Source organism: Anopheles merus, chromosome 3R (assembly GCF_017562075.2).
Source record: "Anopheles merus strain MAF chromosome 3R, AmerM5.1, whole genome shotgun sequence".
NCBI lineage: Eukaryota > Metazoa > Arthropoda > Insecta > Diptera > Culicidae > Anopheles > Anopheles merus.
Window position 1 is genome coordinate 14,382,429 of NC_054084.1, and position 23,033 is coordinate 14,405,461.

A 23,033-nucleotide genomic window follows, 5' to 3' on the forward strand; every position below is an offset into this window, starting at 1 on the left:
CACTTCACAGCTCCGGATCATTTCAACGAATCCCTATCTTATCTCACATCTCTAGTCCGGATGGGTCCGATTTACAGGGTTTTCCAGGGGTTCTTATACTTGTGGGACACTTGCTTGACTCTTTCCTATTCGAAGTGAACTTCATACGTTGGAATTTTGACCATGTGGCACCTTTTTTAACAGACTCCTGGAGAATCCTATTAGATTTGTCAAACAAGGATGCTATAGAGTCCAATTCCCATTACATTAAGTTCATTTACGGTAAGAAACAGTCAATAAAATGTCTCACAGCTGTGAGAACTCTTGGAAACCCTGTAATTTTCCATTCCAAAAAATCAACTCTGAGTTAATGCGACCCAAAACCCCATTTTACGAGGTAGATCGTGATTCGTTTGAAGGAATTATAGCAGCGTCCAATAAAATCCCAAATTATTCGGAATTCTTTACACTGTACTCCGTTACCTGTTGGCAACCAGCACATTTATTTGCATTTCATCTCTACAGCTTAAAGAGCATTGAAGTCTTCTGTTTGGACAATCACAAAAAAGAGCTAAAAATACAAAAAAAATGTTAATACTTTGAATAATAATCTACACAAAAGATAACCTTACTAAATGTTTTTGCTTCTTTCCTTGCCCTCTAATTGCTCACCGCCAGATTCGTCAGCTCGTACACCTGCACCAACAGCGAGGAAAGTCTGTACTTTGTGCGAGACGCTAGCAAATCCTTCCCCTCCGGACACGCCGCCATGTCCGTGTTTGAGGCCATCTTTCTCATCTGGTACCTGGAGAAGCGTGTGCCCCGTCTGCGGACCCTCTTTACCATTCCGCTGTTCCAGATGGTCCTGATGTGTTGGGCCGTGTTCTGCTCGCTCTCGCGCATCACCGACAACCGGCATCACTGGTGGGACGTACTGGCCGGCACTATAGCCGGTTCAATCGCAGCCTTTATGACGGTAAGGCTCATAAGAAGGGAAATGGTAATTGGTAAATGGTAGCAGCATTTCTAATCTTACCTATTCCGTCCTTTTCCATTGCAGTGTCTGTTCGGCTGTCAAAACTTCGACGCAAGCAAACGGAAACGGAAGACATCGCTGTACACCGATCACGACCACAAGCTGATTAACAGTGGCAGCGGTGGTGGTGGTGGTGGTGCCGCCACCCTCGGCACACCGCTGCACAAGGAGGAGATTAACCTGAACAACGTGATCCACGCCTGACCGTGCCCGTGGGGGATAGCGTTAGGCCGACGGACAACACGCAGCTTCTCCGCTGTCCGTATTCCACAGAAACAGTATTTTGCGCTACGTATTTTTGTATGACACGGGTTACGATCGTAGTAACCCCTGATGGTTGTTTTTTTTTTTAGCAAAACAAAAGCCTTCTTCCCTTCCATCACCATCACCATGGTTACTATCCATCCTTTACAGAAGCGTCATACGCGCCCAGGGGAGGTGTTCAGGTGTTGGTTTCCTACCACTGGCACCTCCTACCAACCATCACCAACAGATCCGTTTTAACAATCAACCCCCCCCCCCCTTCCGCCGTTTGCCCCCGGTATATGACGGCGACGGTATTGTGATATTATTCAGTAAGTCATTAACGTATGTGTTACACTACTACACTCACCCCCTCCACCCCCAAATGGCGCATCGCAAACGGTGGTAAAAACAAATTCCCCGCCGAGTGCAATGCATTCAAATTCAAATTTAACAACATGTGCCAAAAGTTGAGAGTCAATAATCTGTCGAACGACGAAACAGCAAAGATTTTAACTGCGAAAGTACGCGGAGAGAATAACGGGAGATTAGGAAAAAGGATGATTATACAGCAATAATAGCATACTAGTGTACAATTAACGTTAACAAAAAGGCATAGACAGTAATGCGAGTAATCGTACAATCGCGAGTAATATAAGCATACAAAAACAAGCGTGTTGTTGGGCCTTTTAATGCCCGCTTTTAGCGTACGTTCTTCTACTTGGCGAAGTTTAAAAAACAACAAAGTCACTCTAAAACTAATACTACTACCGTACTACTCTAAGGGAGCGGGAGCACGATTGAGGGGGGGTGTAAGAAAAATAACGGTTTTACTGTATTTGATAGGCAATATATTGCAATAAATATATTAATGTATTATTTATAAATATTTAAATCCAAAGGTCGGAATGTTGGTTTTTTTTAATAAGAAAGAATAAAGAAGAGAAATACATGATACTGATGGAGATTTTGGAGAAATATACCACATGATTAGGGTGTTTAACGAAGTTCGTCATTTGTTGGATTTTGGAACCTCAGTGCCTTAGAAACGAGTTATTAAGTTGATCGTTATACTGATTTGAAACTAATATTAGACTTAAGAACATTCACAAGGATCACTGTTGTCCATTGAACGAGAAATAAACAATTAAACAATATGTATGGCCAAAAAGCTACCTAATCTGCGATGAATTCCCGGTCGGTCCTGGATGCAGTTCTCAGAATTACAGAGTTCCCCACAACGCCTCGTGCAATAAGTTGTGCTCTAGCAGTTACCTACACGAGTTCTACACCCTCACGAGGGGTTTCTGGTGTTCTCATAATGTTGGGACACTTTCTTTCTTGACTCTTTCGTAAAGGAATTATAAGATTTGAGTCGCATATTTCTTTCAGCAGTTATTACCGTAGAGTTGATACCTTTGTTGCGGTGACGGATTTTACGGTAAGCGGAGAGAGCAACCGGAGGGCCCGTCGAATTTGGGGACCCGTGGATAGATTTCCTCGCTTGGCTTTAGATCAAATATACTTTAATGTTTTGCCTGGGGTTTTGCTGAGGCAAGGGGGTTGGTCGGGATCCCTCCTTATTGGGCCCCCTATAGTCCCTTCGTCCATGGAGCCTGTATCGTTCACGGAGGCCCGCGTTGGGACTACTGTACACACCATATATGCTGAACTTTATACCCACGGGGCCTCTGGCGGGGCCCCTCAGTACGCTTACCGTTAAATCCGCCATTGCAGAGGGGCCGTAGTAGGTTTAAATTTATGTGCCCAGATGACGTCAGTCATTAAGGCCAGGATAATGAGCTGACAAGGGCGAGAGACCGTGAGCGGTTTCGGACACTCCTTATGGCACGGAATAATCGTACCGCGTTGTTTCAATATATTTTTGCACGAGAGCGTAAAATACGGACGTTCACGGATCCAACGTTCGCGGTGGCTGGAGTTGATGGGCTCACATGGTACATGGCACCTGACAGGGGTCAGCGAAGGCGGCAAGTTCAGAAAGGCTTCAATCCACAAGTTTGCGCTTTTTTGTTTCCTCTAACTTTGCTCACGTAAAGACGGATAAAATGGATCGAATTTCGTTCGCGATCAGGCCCATTATGATCTATTCGGAATCTAATTTTCCATTTCCCGTAAGATATAGTTACGGGACTACTTTATCACCTTACTTACTCGTCTGGCGCTGCCAACTTTATCACCACGGGCCAAAATAATCACTTCCCGTGCGAAAGGGGGTTGTTTTTCTAAATCTCGTTAGTCCGTAGAAACAATGATTGGCACGATTTCCTAGAGCAAATCATTCCGCTGTTCGAAATTAATGACCGTCCAAAGATACCAAAACATCGCATCGAAAGTCTTCTCTCCTGTAGTTGAAGCAGAACGCGCAAACAAAAGGGAACTAATTAATGGAATTGTAAAATGCAGTTATGTTTCCAAAATACGACCAAACTATTACTATTTCAATCACACCATATTCACGATATCTACTGTCATCCGTTCACAATTGATACTTCAATTTACAAGTTTCTTTTTTTAGGTACAAATTTTTCATTTTCTTCCATTTTATTGCCCATAACCCCCGTCGGTATTGTGGATTTTTGATTTAAACATGCCAACGCAATCGACACCATACATACACAATAGTAGCTCCTCTACCAGTGTAGGTCGTAATAATAACAGAGTAAAGGTACCGCCATGCCGCCATTAAGCACACGGAGTAAGGGAGCAACGGATTTAAAATTAGAAACAACATAAAACGGAAACACGAAACATAATAACAATCTTCCGTTCGCGACGTAAAAGAAATGCCAATGCCTCTCACTCTCCTTCCAGCGCTTTTAGCACCGGTTCGAACGGCTTATCAGAGGGCAGATTAAAAAGGAAGAAAAAAAGGGAACAAACATACAGTAAAATCTTGTCCAGTCATGCTCCCGCGCGCCCATCCGCTAAAACAAACGAACCTAGAGCTTTTCCGCCGGTGATGGTAGTGCTGATTGACTTTATAGACCCCGCGTTGCGTTGTTCGATGTGGCGTGTGTGGTACTACCCGAAAACTGAATTCTGCTTAACTTTGGAAATGTACGTACAAACTCTGGCTGGCATGCACTTTGCACTTTGTATAAGAATGTTCGTGTGTTCTTCTTCTTCCCGTTTCTCGTCCCCCCGCGCCTTTACAGCTTCGCTTCCGTCTTGAGCAGCGGGGCCAGCTTCTGGGCCAGCATAATGTTGCCGGCAATCTTCAGCTTGCCCTTCATGAACGCGGTCTGGGGCTGCAGTTTGCCGAGCGCCAGCTCGATCATGTCCCCGTCGGCTATCGTCATGGTGGTGTCGGCCTTACCGCCACCCTGTACCGGGCCTTCGTACACCTTCGCGTTCTTCAGGTCGAGCACTGGGGGGGAACACAAACACCAGAGAAAGACGTCGTTAGTATGGGAAAGAGTGACAGAATGAAAGCAACCGTGTGCGTGTGTATGTGTGCGTGTCACTGCAATCACTTACCCCACTCCTTGGCCACCTTGCCACCGCTGGTGATTTTGTACAGGAAGACCGCATTGATGGCCTTCGCCTTGGCCTCGTTCTCGGCCACGCGGTCCTTGATGCCGGCGAACACGGCATCGCTCTGCAGGTCAACGGCGGCAGTCATGTTCGGCTTGATGACGATCTGCTTGAAGTCTACGTACGCACCTGTAGGCGAAAGCGGCGATTAGAGCGAGCGAGTTCCGTTCCTGTCCTCGCGAACGTGGCAAGCTGAGTGTGCGCGTTGCGCGGTGCTATGATATCGAACGAACTTGGCTATTGCTTTGCCCGGCTTATCACACACCTCTTTCGTGTGCATGATAATCGTCGGGCTTTAAGGGGTGTTTGCACTTTTCGCTCGCCCCAACAAGGGCGCCCGCCCCTGCTACCCCTGCCCGCTGGTCAAAAGTCACCACTTTAAATAAATGCTACATCACTTCAGCGGTCCGTGGTCGCAGTAGGTTGATATGGTTCAACGTCGCTTATCGACATCCATCCAAGCAAGCGTTAGCAAGCGACGAACCTGGAACGTAACCCCGCCTAATCTCAATGATTGCTTTATCGATTTCTCCTGCTACGGTAAACAACACACGCACAAGTTAACTACCCCCTAGAGGGGGATGAACCAGTATGTCACCGCATGCCTCCCCAAATGAGGGGAGAAAACATACAATCACACCCACACATACAATAAAACAGTTCATCCCCTTTTTAATCGTGCCCGGCACTTATCAGCCATCCGGCGAAGGGATAAAGGTCAACAATCGTTTACTTGCACAAAACAGCCACCCCAGCAATGCCGGAATGTGGAAAAGCGCAAAAAATAGCGTCAAAAGTACCCCATTTCAAGTGTCCGGGCATGTAATGTCGCTGGCAAGAAAGCTAGGGAAACGCATAACCCCGTGCACGAAACTTACCGATCAAACCAAAGGCACAATAGTTTTGACCCACAACTTCGACCCAACGGACTTTGGCTGGCTGCTGCTGCACAGAAGGGCAATAAATTATGCAGAATAAAAACGTTCCAGAAACTACACCTTTTCACCCTTATCGCGGCGTGCAGAGAGAAAAAGGTGGAACCAAATGCCGACCTTTGTTTTGACAGCTGGGTTTCGCCCATGGAAGAAAAAACAAGAATCATTTTCGCCCATTTCGCTCGCTCGTCGTGCTGTTTGAGTTGTCACGAAAGTGATGGTGGTTTTCAATGTTCACATTTTTAAATATTAATGGCTTGGCATTACCATGCTTATTTGATATTCATAAACACCATTCGTTCTTGTAATACTGACCAGTTAACACCAGTGCTGCAAAATGTCATGAGCATCACGAGATGTTCACCAACGAAAACAATGAACATATCCGTGGTTGCTTGTTGTTCATTACTGATACTCAATGAAAGTGCGTTATGACATGCTGAACGCGACGGGCGAGGGCTTGAGTCAATCGCGAAACTCTGACTGACAAGGCTATTCATGATTTTTTCTGGCTGTGAACAGTGCTGTCAAGAGCCACTGTTTCAGTCACCAACACTCATGACTGAAACGAAGCTCAAATCAGCTCACGTACACAGCTGAGATGATCAGGAATATGACTCATACAGTTGGAGGATCAATCACATGCTTGGTGACATTTTGTTCAGCACCCAACTCTTGATCACTCACTTGGTCATGTCATTTTTTGTTGGTGATAATCACAACATTCTTAAAATATACTTGGCTTATGGTCCCAATCAGCAAAATGGGCATGGTTCCTCGCTTTGTCTAGTTAGCCTGTCGGGTCAAACAGAGCGAGAAACCATGCTCATTTTGTTTCTTGGAACCACACGCACGCAACGCATATCTCCCATACCTATCGTAATGATCACCGACAGAAAATGTCACGACCAAGTGAATGACCTGGATTTGGCTGCACAAAATGTCACCAAGCATGTGACAGTCTCAACAAATGTTTGAGTCTCACATCTGATCATCACAGTAGAGCTCGTGACGCTGACATGATTTTATTTCAGCCGGAATTTCTAATGACTATATCAGATCAGAACTGATCACAGTAAAAAAAAGTCATGACATAAAAAAAGTCATGATTGGTCACAAAAATGTCATGAAGCATGCTTTGATCACACCAATAGTTTTGCGTATCACCTCTGATTATAACAATCAAGTACATGTATGGGTGGATTTTGTTTCAGTCAGATTTTTTATGGCATTGACAGTGACATTTTGCACCACTGGTTAACGCTAACGACAATTTCGGCCCAAAAAAAAATTGTTAAAGCACTCAAAAACAACTCAATTTTAAATATGGGCAATTTGAACAACATAAGTTAAATCTAAAATTCCTTAAAAAACAAAGCAACACACCTTTTTCGATCACTAGTATGGAGTTTTTCTGATTGAAAACGCTAAAAGCTAGCTTTTTATAGGCAGCAAAACTATGATGTGTTTTGCGCTAGCGTGCAGGAGAGTAACTATCGTAATTAGACACGGGTGTACGCTGCAGTGATCTCTCCACCGGCTTGACTGCTATTAATCCCCTTCCACACAGCCCAACACTCAGCGCGCAGGTACACTTGCCGTTACACAACACCGTTTACGCACACCACCATTACATACCGTGTCTCCCTCTCTCCATGCCCATTGCGTAAAACAACCGCCGGAAAAGATCGCGATATTAAGCAAGATTCCACTTACCCGATAGCACCTCCGTACTCGTCTCCACCACGACCGTGCGGAAGCAGACCCGGTTGTTCGGCTCCTTCCACATGTCCACGCGCAACGTTTGACCCGGCAGGACCGGTTTGGAGAAGCGCACCTTGGCCGCCCGGAACAGGGACGGATCGTCACCGCCGAACTGCTTCAGCACCGCCTTCACCGAGACGCCCATCGTGCAGAGGCCGTGCAGGATCGGCACCTTGTAGCCGGCGATGGCCGAAAAGCTCGGATCGATGTGCATCGGGTTCAGGTCGCCGGACAGCCGGTATACGGCGGCCTGGTTCTGGTGCGTCGGCACCTCCACCGACGCGTCCGGCGAACGCTTTGGGTTGGGCACGAGCGGTTTCACCTCGGGGCCTGCCTTCGTTTTGCCGTTAAAGTTGCCGGCGCCGACGACAAAGGTGGAGCTCTGGTTGCGGGCGATAAGTGTGCCCTGCTCGTCGTACGAGTCGGACTGCGTGATGACGAGCGCGCCGGACTTTTTGTCCACCACGTCCAGCACGGTCGAGGTGGTCGTTAGGACGCCCTCGGTGGCCGGTGCTTCGAACAGCTCGATGTACTGCTCACCGTGCAGGATCTGGACAGTTGGGGGGAAGAAAAATTTCAAGTTAGATAACTATACACTTATTTGGGGACGGTTTGAGGGGCAGACTCCTTTACATTAGTAAGATCAAACGTGGTGTGCTTGATGGCGGACGCAGTCAGGCTCGAGCCCATCACGGCGAGCAACCCGGGCAGGATGAAGAACGTGGGCAGCACGGCAAACTCCGGATTGTTTTCGTACAGGAACTTCAGATCGGTCGGATCAGTAACGGACGCACCGACGCCGAGCGCGTACAGGATCGCATCCTTAAACCCGTACCGGAACGTTTCCGTCACCGAGTTTTCATTGTTCTGGCCGTCGCGCAGCTTCTCCAGCACGCCGACCAGGCTTAGGCTTGCCTCGCCGATCGCGTTCAGACGCTTCGCCTCCGACATGTCCGTCACCCGGTTCCACACCTGCTGCACGTACTCGGGCGACACGTCCTCGTCGATCGAGGTGCGCAGCACGCAGCCCCTGCCCCGCACAAAGTGCACCTTGGTCGCCCAGCCGGCCGCACTTTCGATGATGGCGCCGGTGTCTTCGCACGACTCGTGGCACAGGTACGCCACTACCGGGGCAATCAGCTTTGGTTCTGGAAAGGGGCAAAACAATTAGACCAGAAGACCTGGAAGACGAAAAAATGCAGTTGTTTTTTTTTGCCACAACTTACTAAGCTCATTGAACAGAATCTCCGGTAGGATGCCCTCCGTCATGCGGGAGGCCGCCGTCGGCACGATCACATTGCACTGGATGTTGTTCTTCGCGCCCTCGATCGCGACCGTGTTCGCCAGCCCGACCAGCCCCAGCTTGGCCGCACTGTAGTTCGCCTGCCCGAAGTTGCCGTACACGCCCGAATTGCTCGATGTCATGATGATGCGGCCATAGTTTTGCTTCTTCATCACCGGCCAGGCCGCGCGCGTCGTCAGGAAGCTGCCCTTCAGGTGCACATCGTGGATCAGGTTCCAGTCCTCGTCCGAGATGCGGGCCAGGCTGCGGTCGCGCAGAATGCCCGCATTGTTCACCAGCACATCGATCCGGCCAAAGTTCTCCAGCGCCGTCTGCACGATCTTGTCGCCCTCGACGACCGAGTTGTAGTCCGGCACGGCGACGCCACCGGCGGCACGGATCTCCTCCACCACCTTGTCGGCGGCGTTCGATTTGCCCTGGCCGTGGAAATTGCCGCCCAGGTCGTTCACAACGACCTTTGCACCGCGCGACGCAAACAGCAGCGCGTACTCGCGGCCGAGCCCGGCGCCTGCTCCGGTCACCACCACGACCCGTCCATCGTAGCGAAGTTGCTTTGATGCGTTTTCCTTCGGTGCAACCATTGTGTGTTTGTGTTACTTTCTGCGGAGAAGAAGAATGGACACAAAAATGAGAAGCAAAGCACGAACTTCCGAAAGGGTCAAAGATTCACTTTCAAGCTGGTAGTTCAGCCTGTTGCTTAAATGCAATCTTGTTGATAAAGTGTATAACAACCAAGAACAATAAATAAGTCGTCCCACTTATCTTAACTGATAACAGTAAGCAACCGACAAGAAAACAACAAACCCTACGCGACGCAGCTCGTATACATTTGCAAGTCATTTAAAGCTCCCCTATGCGCTGAAGGGGGCTCATTAAGATGCAGATAGCACCGAGGGAAGAAGATCCACGAAAAAGAGAAATGTGTAAAAGTAATGTCGACGATCTTGCACTACAATTCACCTAAGCGATGTGGGTATGTGTGTATAATTACCGTAAATTACAAACTGTTGTTTAAACTTTTACCACCACAAACTATCTTGTCTGATATTTATCTAATTGTGCTATTTAATAGCTTATTAGTAATTTCACTTTACACAACTAATAACAAACAACAAACAAAAAACAATACGACGAGTCGCAACAACACGTCCGTACGAAAACAATCGAGAAGCACGAATGAATGGGGAGTGCACGGTAACGCAAGGTTAGCTCACAAAGCGTACCCATCCGCCATGTTAGAAAGAGAAATTTAAATTGACGGTTAATCACCGTACCCCGCTGAACACTCAACGCTGTTCGATTCGCTTCTTTTTACTGTTTTAAATACAAACATAGCAACATTTGAATCGATTCGGTCCTATACGTTTCTTCCTCTTTTTGACTATTCGCTGTGTTTGTGTGTTTTGTTGGAGGCAAATCCACCACCGACCAAATGTTTCCTCTACGGCAGATCCTCCAGAAGTGCCGAGAACGCCAGATCCCTACGCACCACCGACTTCGACTTCAAGGCGGCCTACGACACCATAGACCGGAATAAGCTATGCAACATCATCACATCATCAGCAGCGAAATCCGGAGACGCATTGTTCAGGGGAATCGTGCATACTATGTGCTTCACCGACTGCTGAGATTCAGAAGACTTCGAGCCTTCGAACTTCGGAGCGGAGGATACAAACGTTCTGGGCGTGTTTGAGTTACGCATCCTCCAGACCATCTTTGGCGGTATGTTCGAGCATGGAGGGTGGAGAAGAAGGATGAACTATGAGCTTGCTGAGCGAACCGAACATCCTGACGGTGGCAAAGGCTGGCAGGATACGATGGCTAGGGCATGTCATGAGGATGCCGGACTCATGCCTCACCAAGAAGAACTCGATGGTTGGATCAGGTGATGCGAGACCTGTCGGAGATCGTGTGTCTACATGGATGACTATCAATCTTCTTCATCAATTGATCAACCACAATACCCGTTAACTATATTCGTGGATGAATTTGAACTTCCCCACGCCTCTAAAGTGACTAGATTTCAGGTAGAAGAACCAGAAGTGCCAGTTCAGGATGCTACATTAGTTCTCAAATACAACAATTTCAGTAACATCAATACACTGATGTTATGAATTTTCCTTCTATTCTTCTGTATATAGTCATTATTCTAGATTTTCTAGCTACATTTCTTCAGCTTTATTGAACCATCGTTCACCGTACCATTGCTTTATCAAAATCGTCTTTTACCCTGCTCCTTAAGTGCATTTCATCTCATATCCCCCTCACCATAGATCCCAACCAGGAGCCGATTCTTGGGCGTACAGCTTTCATCCTTCAATCGCTTGCGCAACACCTTGTACCCGAGCTCTTCGGCACGTAGCGCCCGGTCCCGATCGATCACGTCCATGCAGTAGAAACCCTGGTGCGCTTTCGCCACATTCGTCCTGTCGCTGGCCAGATCGTGCGTCTGGTCCGCACAGTGCGCAACGCAGAAGTACTCTTTCAGCGCCAACTCCGACTCGCGAAACAGGCGACTCCTCGGGTACGTCACATGCTCGATGTTGTACAGCTTGCCGTAACAGCACGGACAGCTAACAAAGTGTGCCCGGTGGGCGAAGCACTTCTCCAGCACGATATCGGTCGCGACACCACACGCGTGCAGCGAGACGCCGATATCGAAGCGGGCCGTAAAGTAGTCCAAATTGCACTGGAAAAACACCACATTGTGAAGGGCAAGCCGTTCCACACGCTCCATCGCCCGCTGCTGCGATTCCTCCTTGTTCTCCAGCAGATAGACGGTGCAGCGAGGCAGCAGATGAGCAAGCAGTATACCGAGGTGTCCCGTGCCGGAGCAAAAGTCCACGATAATCGCACCATCGGTGGCCAGCCGCATTACCTCGTTGACTAAGCTTTCCAGCTGATGGCGCTTGCGCAGTATGCGAGCGGGTGGCAGCTTGCCGCCCTCCGGTCTCGCCTCAACCGGTACCGTGTCCCACTCGAACCGGTTCGCCTCCCAATCGTTCACCGCGCTACCGATGTCGGTGGGGATCCGGTCGACTTTGCGCAGAATGTCCAACACCTCGGCCTGGTTCGTTGTCAGCACTTGGTCGCCCTTCAGGTTCAGCTTCTTGGTGTCGGATTTGTACAGGCTGAATTCTTGTGGTATTTCCAGCACCAGCGCATCACAGCCCGAGAGTGCAGTCAGTAAAGAACAGTTTTGTGCCGTCGGTAGCACTTCATTGCACATTCGATGGAGCCGCCCTTCGTCGTGCTTAGCAACGCGCTCCATCCACCCCGAAAGGTTAGGCACCTTCGCACGCAGCAAAGCGTTCGTAAGCCGACGCTCAACCAACTCAAAGCAGATGTACAGCATTAAATCGGCCAGCGTTTTTTCGTACCCTTCCGCAAACTTATGGTTGGCGTGAAAGTCAAACTGCTGCTCAGCGCTGGCCAGCTTGCGGTGCTCCTCTTCGGACGAGATGCGCACATTGTTCACAAGATTGATCAGTTTGTAAATGTTGTGCGATTTCAGTGGCTGCACAAGATGGCTTTCCAGCTGTCCTATTTCCGCCGGAAGCTGGCTATCATTGACACCGAGCTTGAGCACCTCCTCCACACACCGCACCATATCAAGCTCGCAGAACTTCGTCCACAGGGAAGCGTCCGCCGGGGCCACGAGCGTATTTCCCTTGAAACCAAGCAATCCGGCGGAACTTTTCGTAGCCGCTACGTGCTGCTTGGTTAATCGCCGACAAACGCCACACAGTCCGGACACAATCGTATTGATCCGCTCGATAGCGATCGAGGGAAGCTGACAGAATAGAGCCGGATCGTCCGGCAGCGGTGCGGCGTCGGTGAAAAACGCCGACGCTTCCACACTCGAGGTAGGAAGCACAATGCGTAGAACATTGGTGGTCGCTTTGCATTGCACAAAGTGTACCACAACGTCCGTGGGGTTAAGTTCTAGGTAGCGGTACAGCACCAGCACGATGTAGCTTTCGAGCGGAACGTCCAAAGCTCGGACGGAGTGCTGCGCACCGGTCACACACCCACCCTCCGTGCTGGGTAGCAGTCGATAGTACTTAAGGTAAAGCTTCATCGTCGTAGTCGTCTGGTGGAAGCGGGGGTACGTACGCGAACTCCTATGCACCTAGCTCCCGCTGGATCTTCAGCATAGTCCGTCGGTTCAGTGTCTTTTGCCGCAGAAAGGAAACGGCTGCGGAAAGTGTGCCGATGATGGTTAGCGAAATTTGAAACGACCAGTAGTGCCGCTCGTCTAGCCACGCGACCCGATCACAGCTGCACAAAGGGATTGGAAGAAAAAAGGGGACATGTTTACTACTTCCTTTACTGCTTTCCGCACGTTCTTCCCAGTCCTTACCTTCGCGTGACGATTTCTCCGCCGATACACTTCAGCACCTCCTTGTTGTGGGTGTGGACGCAGACGCCCTGGGATTTGCTCGCGATCTCGAACGCCGTGCACGGATGGCAGTCCTTGATCACCTCGTACGTTTCGCGCTGCCAGCAGGTGGAATTATTCTCGATCACAAACTCCTGCCGACGGGAGCCCGCCTTCATCCATTTGGATTCGATGATCAGCACAACTATCGTTAGTCTAGCGGGTTTTGGGGTTGGGCAAACGAAGGGTAAGCGCGAGGATGGATTTGGTGGTTACGAATCGATCCGCCGTCGTGCGTGCGTGCGTGTATGACGAAATATACGCTTGGGTAAATCGGATACGAGGCTCCGCGAAGGTAAACAAACTTACAGTATGAGGCAGCTGATTCCAAACACCATACGCTTTTTGGAGAGGTTTTCTATCATGGTTGTGTTGCGGATGAGTGAAAGGGTAACAAACGGGGCAAGAGATAAGCAAGGTGGCCAATTCTTTACAGCAAAATTCACAACTCCCGAACGGCAGGAATGTGCTCTGCGTGAGCAATGTTTTCCACTTTCTCCTTTTGGGCTTCTTTCACTCACCTGTTAAAATGACAGAACAGGGAGGGCATGGAACTTAGGCGGCGCTCTATTACACATAGGTAACATAGGTTACTGTACCAGATTTCAATAGGCTGGTGCAGCAATACAGGTGTCCCCCGAGTTACGACCCCCTCGAGTTACGACGATTCGCAGATACGACGATTTTGATTTTGACAGTGAAAAGTTGTCATCGAGAAGAAATTGAGGTATATTTTTGAATTTCTGAGCTGATAACCGTTACACACAAATTTCCAAAGATTCCACAACTACCCGATATTGAATATCTATATCGTGTAAACGACTTTTTGTGTAAAATTAATACATTATCGAACATTGTTTCAAATAAAAACACGATATCATAGATTTCGACTCTTCAACTTCGGTTATAAACTTTACATTGACAGATATTCGACATACGACTTTTTCGACTTACGCCTTGCGTTGGGACTTTTTTTCGGTCCCATATACAGTCGTATCTCGGGGGACACCTGTATCACAAAACTGCTGATACATTTTAAATTATTTTCGATGAAAGTAGTATTATTTTGTTTGCCATTTCAAAGAAGAAGAAACGCTTTGAAATGTGACATGTTCGAGGCGGTAGTTGTCAAATTGAACCTGTCATATACCGAACATTTCCATTTATTTCAGAGCGCCGCCTCAGCGATATGTTTCCGACCAACAATGTTGCTCGCAACAACATTAGACCAACAAGTCGAGAAACGCGTAAATTCGGGTACAGACTGTTATGTCTTACTAACAGTTTAGTAGCTGCCGTCCAGCAGCGGTGTATAACGAAGTTTGGGATGTGTACGTAGCTGGTAAGACTACAATTGTTTATATTTTAATCCAAAGATTGCTTTTCCCTATGCAGTCCGTTATATCCAGTAATCAAACTTGCAAGTTGTTGTTGATGTTCGAAAATTACAGCAACTTTGAGTTGTGCGCCATTGTGCAGGAGGTTCTGAGATTGAAAATCTACTTCCCTCTCGCACGCAAGTAAATTATTGCAAGTTTAGCAAACATTCCTTCCTCACCCCTTTCTAGGACCGAATAAGGCCTTAACTCCCCTTCAATACTGTGGTGATTACAATATCGAGCAGAACGGCTATTCCGGATCGGATTAACTCGTACCGATTGGATACCAATCCCGACCGATCGGGCGGCTGTCAAACGGAGGATGACGAACAAGATTATTCATGTATGGAAGCCATCGAGAGCAGACGCGATCTACGGTACCACAAATTGGCGACGAGGAGAAAGTTAAAATAAATTGAAGTGAAGTGAATTAGAAAGTGTTAAAAGAAAGGTTTGCAAATAAATGTGATAGTTGTGAAACCCGTTCAAGTAAATGTGTATTGTGTTATTTGTATTGTTTCGATGGTTGATCGCAGGAGAGCGGCAGCCGGGTAGAGAGGGTTGCCGGAGAGCAACAAACAGGAAAGAAATGCCGGAGCGCATGTAACGGGAAAGAAACGATTGGAAAACAGCGGAAAACAATTGAGAAAGGCCGGAGAGCTATATATATATATATATATATATATTAGAAACTGTCGGAGAACAGGGAATAATAGAAAATGGCCGGAGAGCCATTGTTGAAAAAACTGCCGGAGAGCAGGGGGGGAAACAGGATGAATAGAAGAAAATGGAGGCAGGATAAAAGAGATACAATGGTAACCACGTTTTATATTACAGGAAAATGGACCAGTGGAATGTTTCACCGTTTCTTTTCAAGGCAATGGAGAGAAATGCCATTAGAAATGAATGGATGAAATACCGTCGAAATTTCGAGTACATCATTGCAGCAACGGAAGAAAAGGATCGGGCAAGGATCAAAAACATTTTTCTTGCGAAAGCCGGGCCGGACGTGCAGGAAGTTTTTGCATCGATCACAGGCGCGGAGATAGAGGAAGCTGGTGGAGAGGAAGTGGACCCGTATTTAGCAGCGATAGAGAAGCTAAATAATTATTTTTGTCCTAAACAGCATGATGTTTTCGAGAGGAATAGATTTTGGACGCTGAAACCGGAGCAGGCGGAATCTGTGGAGGAATTCGCTTTCCGTTGCCACAGCCTGGCCCAAAAATGCGTGTTCGGGAAGACCGAAGAAGAAGCGAGGTCGATCAGTGTAATAGATAAAGTTATACTGTTTGCACCATCAGAACTGAAGGAGAGACTATTGTCACAGAAATCTCTGGATTGGGATCAAACGATGCAAATGATAAATTCGTTTGAATCCGTGAAGCGACATGCTCGAGCGTTGTCAGCTCCCGAGAGGGATAGCGTAAAGAGCTGGAACACAGCAACCGAAGTGAACAGGGTAGGAACACAGAAGGAGGAATGTTCTCGGTGTGGAAAAAGGGACCATACGGGAACTGACCCACAATGTCCGGCAAAGAACCGTGAGTGTTACAAGTGTAAGAAGTTAGGTCATTTCGGGGTCAAATGTAAGGCACCGCAAGACAGGAAACGTCGGTATGACACATTTGTACAGGGTGGGAAACGGCCAAGAGTGGAAAGAGTACATGCCATAGAGAATACAGAACATGAAACATATGAAAATTTTATTTATAATATCAGCGACGGTGAAGAGATGCTGTGGGTTAAAGTAGGAGGGATAAAAATGCAGCTGCTAGTTGACTCAGGCTGCAACAAAAACATCCTATCGGAGAAAGCTTGGGAGTATATTAAGGCATGCCAAGCGCAAAGATGGGGTGAGACGGAAGAATGTGGGGAAACGTTCCTTCCCTATGGGGATAGACCAAAACCACTGACAGTCTTGCGGAAGTTTTTCGCAAAAGTGGAAATACAAGATAAAGGGAAAATCATAGAAGTATCGGCAAGTTTCTATGTTATAAAAGGAGGCCGACAATCGTTATTAGGTAAAACAACAGCTATAGAACTAGGAGTGTTATTCGTTGGACTGCCTAGCACGCATGGGATAAGAGCGATTGAAGGGGGGAAACAACAACCATTCCCAAAGATAAAAGGAGTAGAAGTAAAGATACCAATAGACCGTGATGTGCAACCGATTTGCCAACACCCTAGAAGACCACCTATAGCTCTATTAACAAAAATTGAAGAGAAAATCCAAGACCTGCTAGATAAGGATATTATTGAGCCAGTAGAAGGAGGGTGTGAATGGGTGTCGCCGTTAGTTCCTATCATTAAGGACAATGGTGAATTACGCCTATGCGTCGATATGCGCCGTGCAAATAACGCTATAATGAGGGAACGACATTTAATGCCAACGATTGAAGATTTTTTACCGCGGTTCACGACTGCTAAAATATTCAGTCGTTTGGACATAAAGGAGGCATTCCATCAAGTTGAGCTACATGAGAAAAGCAGGTATATCACGACATTCATAACGCATATAGGATTGTTCCGGTACAAACGGTTAATGTTTGGAATTGTTGTAGCGCCGGAAGTTTTCCAACGCATTATGGAACAAATTTTGGCAAAATTTACTAAAAATGCTGTTAACTACATAGATGATATATTGATCTATGCGGAGTCAGAAAAGATACACGATAAGGTGTTAGAAGATGTATTGCGTGTATTAGAAGAGAAAGGAATTTTGCTTAATGAAGAGAAATGTCTGTTTAGGGTCCCAGTGGTTGAATTTTTGGGACATAAAATTTCAAACCAAGGTATAGAACCGGGCCAAGGAAAAGTAGAAGCCATAAAGAAATTTCGGGCACCTTCATCCACGGAAGAAGTTCGAAGTTTCCTTGGTTTAATAACATACCTTAGCAAATTCCTACCTAATTTAGCAACCATAACAGCACCGTTACGCCAGTTGACACATACAGGGGTAGCATTCTCGTGGGGTGAAAAAGAGGACAAGGCATTTAATAAGTTGAAGGGCATGGTAGCGGATACTAGGAACTTGCAGTTTTTTGACAATCATATGAGGACACGTGTAATAGCTGACGCATCACCTGTTGGTCTGGGAGCGGTGCTTGTCCAGTTCGCAGGATCTCAAGATAATGATCCAAGACCTATAGCGTACGCGAGTAAAAGCCTCACGGCTACCGAACGCCGTTATTGTCAAACGGAAAAGGAAGCATTAGGTTTGGTTTGGGCGGTAGAAAGATTCTCACCTTATTTGCTGGGACGCACTTTTGAGCTAGAAACGGACCATAAGCCATTAGAAGTTATATTTAAGCCCGAGTCAAGACCATGTGCGCGAATAGAACGATGGCTACTTAGACTACAATCATTCAAATTCGTAGTTAAGTACCGGAAAGGGAAAGGGAATATTGCGGACCCATTATCCCGATTGTTGCCTGACAAAGAAGAATACTCTTTTGATGAAGAGAGCAAATTTTTAGTTGGCGCAATCATGCAGTCAGCAGCGATCGATATACAGGAATTGGAAGAAGTAGTGAAAAAGGACGACGAACTGGAAAAATTGAGAAATAGTTTACAAACGAATGTTTGGGTAGAACCAGACATAAAAGCTTACGTACCATTCAAGGATGAGCTGGGAACGTTAGGTGAAATGTTAGTTAGGGGAAACAAACTGATTGTTCCAATACCACTTCGATCCCGGATGTTGGAACTAGCACACGAAGGACATCCGGGAGAATCAGTTATGAAGCGACGTTTAAGAAACCGGGTATGGTGGCCAGGCATGGATCAGGAGGTAGTTAAAAAGGTGGCTGCATGTGAAGGGTGTCGGTTAGTAGAAGCGCCAGGGAAGCCAGAACCAATGGTACGACGCTCATTACCTTTGAGGCCATGGGTAGACGTGGCTTTAGACTTCCTAGGCCCGATGCCATGTGGAACGTATCTATTAGTGGTGATAGATTATTTCAGCCGTTATAAAGAGGTTGAAATTATGAATAGGATAACAGCGAAGGAGACAGTGGGAAGATTGGAAAAAATTTGCACACGGTTAGGCTATCCTAGAACGATCACGCTCGATAATGCGAAACAATTGATTGGAACAGAGTTGGATGATTTTAGTAGAGAACATGGGATCTATTTGAATCATTCCACACCCTATTGGCCACAGGAGAATGGGTTGGTCGAACGTCAAAATAGATCATTACTTAAAAGACTGAAAATCAGCGCAGCTTTAGGGCGAGATTGGAAGAAGGATCTAAACGAATACCTCATGATGTATTACACCACTCCTCATTCCACGACTGGGAAGACACCAACGGAGTTAATGTTTGGCAGGACCATAAGGTCGAAAATTCCATCAGTGGAAGACATAGAAACATGGGTCGCACGAGAAGAAATTATAGACCAGGACAAATCAAAGAAGTGGCTAAGTAAGGAACATGAGGATAAGAAAAGGAATGCGAAACAATCTTCGATAGCCGAGGGTGACACAGTTCTGGCAAAGAATCTAAACCCAGGCAACAAACTCCAAACGACTTTTGGACCTAAAGAATTTTTAGTAGTTGAAAAAGAAGGTGCTAGAGCTACCATAGTAGACCCAGAAAGTAGTAAAATCTACAAAAGAAACACAGCTCACTTAAAGAAGATAGAGGGAAAGATTAACGCGCAGGAAACAGACAAAGAATCTAAAAAATGTACAGAAACAGAAGGGACCGAAGACAGCAATGAACTGGAGAGGAATCGAACACAACGTACAAGAAAGGCCCCGGCTAGATTAGAGGATTTCATAGTAGGGTGAAGGGATATAACATGGAAACAATATGAAATAATTAATTCGGATAGACAATTATAGGAATACGGGTAGATCATAAGCCAATAAATAAAACGGAAAAAAACGAGTGATGTGGTGATTACAATATCGAGCAGAACGGCTATTCCGGATCGGATTAACTCGTACCGATTGGATACCAATCCCGACCGATCGGGCGGCTGTCAAACGGAGGATGACGAACAAGATTATTCATGTATGGAAGCCATCGAGAGCAGACGCGATCTACGGTACCACAAATACCCAGCAGCGTAAGTTGGAATTGTTTAGTTTTGTGAAACCCCCTTATCTGCACTTAATAACGTACACACAATCGAGATCACTCTTGTGGGCTGATTTCGTTTGAGCCCCGTACCACTGCAACATGTATGAATTTCGATTAATCTCAACGGGGTGACGCATCCCGGTTATCCTATTCCCATACTTTGTTTATCCAATTCATAAATCCAACTAAATGATTACCAATAATACATTTTTCGTCAACTCTATCGTTCGCCATACTAACGGTCTTACAATCGCAATGCACTTTTTTTTTCTCTTCCACTCAGCACTGTAACATCTTTTTCCGGTATTATCGGCAGACCGGCAGAAGTTGAATGCGGACTTATCTAAACAGATCAACTCCAACTTAGCAAGTGTGCAAGTGAAGCTCCTAGTGCAAGCAAAAATGGGTATTCGTCACCTGCACACGTTTATGGAAAAGAATGGCGGCTTTTACACAGTGAACATGGAGCATGAAATTCTGTGAGTAATCACCGTGGGGCGAGATATAAATAATAACCTCGCTGCTAAGACATAGTTGAGGAAATGTTCATTAACCATCACATTTTTTTCACTTATGTTGTTTCAGCAAAGCAAAGACATTCACCGAAAATCCCTTATTGGTAATCGACATGAAGGCGTTGCACGCTATATTTAGTACCGACAAACGTAGCCTACTGTGCGGCAGTCAGTTTTGGGTAGTGGAACATATGGCAGATACGTTTTTCAAACGCCTCACCGATGCTGGTGCTGTACTGGTATTTTATTACGACGGAACACTGCAACTGAAAAAGAACGAAAAATGGATCGCTACCCAGAATGAAAAGTACGATCGGATGATCACCATCCTCGACGGAATCGATGCAGAGCCGTCTTTGAAAGAGGCTGCAGACATGTTCGAACGGACGATACCATACAACACGTGCATCATATTGAAGAACGTGGCCAAACGGCACGGCAAGTTTATCGTCTCCAAGGACTTGAAATGTGATCAAGCGTTGGCGATTTACGCCACCAAGTTTAAGGCACTGGCGATCGTTACGCACGACACCGATTTCCTCATTTTCGAGGGCAGGTGGCAGGTGTGGCACGCGAACCATATCGATGTGAACAAGTTGATTACGAAGGCCTACTGCAAGCAGGAGCTACTACGCACGCTTGGTTTGCAGTGGCGTCAGATGGCATTGTGGGCAACGTTGGCCGGGAACAGTTTCTTCAAATACGACGAGCTAGTACCCTTTCTAGGCCAGCTTGGCCCAAACAATCAAAAGCTTTATCGATTGGCCGAATATGTGCGACAGTTGCCGCTGCGAAACGGAAAGCTAGATGACAATACGGTACACTCGATACTGGCGCGGGTGTACTGGAACAGACAAGTACCGCCCGAGGCTTACGAGTGGTTTCGGCAAAGTGTTGCCTTCTATCAGGTGGTACGTATGGGCGATCACCCGTTTACGTTTATTGTTTATTGGTTTATTAAAATCCACCCTTGCTTTCAGAATGAACCAGCGAAGGATTCGCAGCAGAACGACGGTGATCCTTTCGCTTACTTACTGGAGGACGAACATTACGTCTCCTACAGTATTCTGACCGATAAGCCGTATACCTGTACCCTCTTATTCTTTGATTATCGATCGTCCGAGATGGGAAATTACTATGAAATCATCGAACCGATCATTGCACGCATGGCAGGTATACTGCTCTATCATCACAAGGAAGAACGGCAGCATGTAACGCTGGCCATAAAGCGCAATCATCATGAGTCACACTCGGTCGTCACAATTCCAGCCACGTTCCCTACTGCCATTACACCACCCCCGTTAGTTGAGTTGATTTCAAAGGATGAAAGTGTACAGGCCTCGCTGCTCGATCGTAAACTGCAACTCTGGCGCTGGGTTTGTTCCGACGATTTGCTCGACGTGGAAGAGTTCAATACCGTGCCACCCGCGTTCATGTGCACGGTACTTACCCTGTACCGCTTGAGGCAGTGTGGCGCCATCCGCATATTCGAAGCGGATCTACTTTTGCTCATTGCTCAGCAGCTTTCTAAGGGTGTGTTCGATCTAACGCTAGAACCTCATCCACAGCGCCTGAATCCACGAGCCTTTCGATTGGCATTTGTATTTCAGAATGTGTACCACCATATGGCTCGGGTGGCCAAAGTGCTTGGTCTGTCCGAAGAGTACCGACCGATGACACCATACGATGGGCACCGGTTCCACAACATGTATAACGTGTGGACAGGCATGAATGTGGAATCAGAGTTCCAATCGATCGGAGAATGGCGTTTTTACAAGAATGCAAATAGCACATAACGTATCGACTGAATGAATCACACGTTCTAGTATAGTTGCGAAAAACTAAAATAAAAATCTTGTAAAAAGCATGTTTTGACACCTTAAAATTTATTTTTATGTTAAATTTTTTTCTTATTTGGTTTTAAACCTAATTTTGGGATAACTGAAGAGAATATACTTTTAAAGATTGTTCGTGATTTTCAAACGGTAAAAACATACATTAATGCATAAACGTTAAACAGACATTTGTTCTCTCTTGAAACTGTGAACGTGAATCTGTCTGGTTTTCGAAACGATTCGATATTCAGGCTAGAAATTCAACGAACCAATTAGTGAAAACATCCGTAGGAAGGATTCGGAAATAGAGTATGAACTATAGCTAAGTTTGCATTTAAGTCAATTTGGTCAGGTCACAGGACTGTGCAACTAAATTTCAAAGATCATCTTTACTGTAAAGAGTTTTGGCGTAAATTAATGGCCTCGAAACCTAATTACCATGCGGTACTTATAACGAGGTCCCGTGGTACAGTCGTCAACACGAACGACTCAATAACATGCCGGTCATGGGTTCAAGCCTAGAATAGACCGTCCCCCTTTAGCAAGGACTGGCTATCCGACTGCGTGGTAATGAATTAAGTCTCAAAAGACTGTATAGGCCTGCATGTCCGCGTCGGACGTTACGCCAAATAGAAGAAGAAACACCGGTCCAAGAACTGATTATGACCTTATACCGGTCCTGGAACCAATCATGACCTCATACCTGCCCTGGAACCTATTATGAAACCATACCGGTCTTGGGACTGATCATGAACCCATACCAGTCCTTGATCCGATCATCCGATCCGATTCAGATATAGCTCCCGATTTCATTCATTTTATGGAATAATGGGACCTGGGCCGTTTCGGATTCGTAACGATTATTGAACCTGGTCCTGGTCTGGAACCGGATTACTCCGGATCACTCACTCCGGAGTAATCCGGAGTAATCCGGAGTGATCTGGAGTGATCCGGAGTG

The 23,033-nt window shown here is 46.6% G+C and overlaps 6 protein-coding genes across 8 annotated transcripts in view; 3 read left to right on the plus strand and 3 right to left on the minus strand.

The window, feature by feature from the left end:
- The window catches only part of LOC121597832 (phospholipid phosphatase 2-like), a 49,627-nt gene extending 48,235 nt beyond the window's left edge, over positions 1-1,392 (plus strand). For both annotated transcript variants that reach the window (XM_041923997.1, XM_041923996.1), the window contains exons 5-6: positions 658-955; positions 1,040-1,392. In XM_041923997.1, the coding sequence (XP_041779931.1) occupies positions 658-955; positions 1,040-1,219 (478 nt within the window). In that variant the 3' untranslated portion in view covers positions 1,220-1,392. The remainder of the gene's footprint in view (positions 1-657; positions 956-1,039) is intronic.
- Positions 1,393-3,101: 1,709 nt separating this feature from the next.
- Positions 3,102-9,992, minus strand: LOC121597830 (peroxisomal multifunctional enzyme type 2-like). 2 transcript variants are annotated; one of them, XM_041923992.1, is made up of 6 exons: positions 9,810-9,992; positions 8,742-9,418; positions 8,149-8,663; positions 7,468-8,065; positions 4,760-4,945; positions 3,102-4,649 (listed from the first exon to the last, which is right to left on the minus strand). In XM_041923992.1, exons 2-6 carry the CDS (start codon positions 9,397-9,399, stop codon positions 4,432-4,434), a joined length of 2,175 nt encoding a protein of 724 aa, XP_041779926.1. In that variant the 5' UTR covers positions 9,400-9,418; positions 9,810-9,992; the 3' UTR covers positions 3,102-4,431. The 2 variants fall into 2 exon arrangements, with proteins under 2 accessions (XP_041779926.1, XP_041779928.1); XM_041923994.1 differs by lacking the exons at positions 7,468-8,065; positions 8,149-8,663; positions 8,742-9,418; positions 9,810-9,992 and adding an exon at positions 5,695-5,873.
- A 980-nt stretch (positions 9,993-10,972) lies between these two features.
- Positions 10,973-12,899, minus strand: LOC121597831 (glutathione S-transferase C-terminal domain-containing protein homolog). Its single transcript, XM_041923995.1, has one exon. It carries the CDS (start codon positions 12,897-12,899, stop codon positions 11,067-11,069), a length of 1,833 nt encoding a protein of 610 aa, XP_041779929.1. The 3' UTR covers positions 10,973-11,066.
- A 43-nt stretch (positions 12,900-12,942) lies between these two features.
- Positions 12,943-13,777, minus strand: LOC121597833 (protein JTB). The gene is made up of 3 exons (XM_041923998.1): positions 13,569-13,777; positions 13,182-13,415; positions 12,943-13,099 (listed from the first exon to the last, which is right to left on the minus strand). Exons 1-3 carry the CDS (start codon positions 13,622-13,624, stop codon positions 12,943-12,945), a joined length of 447 nt encoding a protein of 148 aa, XP_041779932.1. The 5' UTR covers positions 13,625-13,777.
- Positions 13,778-14,445: 668 nt separating this feature from the next.
- LOC121595486 (uncharacterized protein K02A2.6-like) lies at positions 14,446-20,056 on the plus strand. Its single transcript, XM_041919508.1, has 4 exons — positions 14,446-14,601; positions 14,828-15,127; positions 15,476-17,651; positions 20,042-20,056. Exons 3-4 carry the CDS (start codon positions 15,480-15,482, stop codon positions 20,054-20,056), a joined length of 2,187 nt encoding a protein of 728 aa, XP_041775442.1. The 5' UTR covers positions 14,446-14,601; positions 14,828-15,127; positions 15,476-15,479.
- LOC121597269 lies at positions 19,523-22,107 on the plus strand. Its single transcript, XM_041922903.1, has 4 exons — positions 19,523-19,711; positions 20,009-20,204; positions 20,311-21,151; positions 21,221-22,107. The coding sequence occupies exons 2-4, from the start codon at positions 20,128-20,130 to the stop codon at positions 22,034-22,036; spliced, it is 1,734 nt and encodes a 577-aa protein (XP_041778837.1). The 5' UTR covers positions 19,523-19,711; positions 20,009-20,127; the 3' UTR covers positions 22,037-22,107.
- The last annotated feature ends 926 nt before the right edge of the window (positions 22,108-23,033 follow it).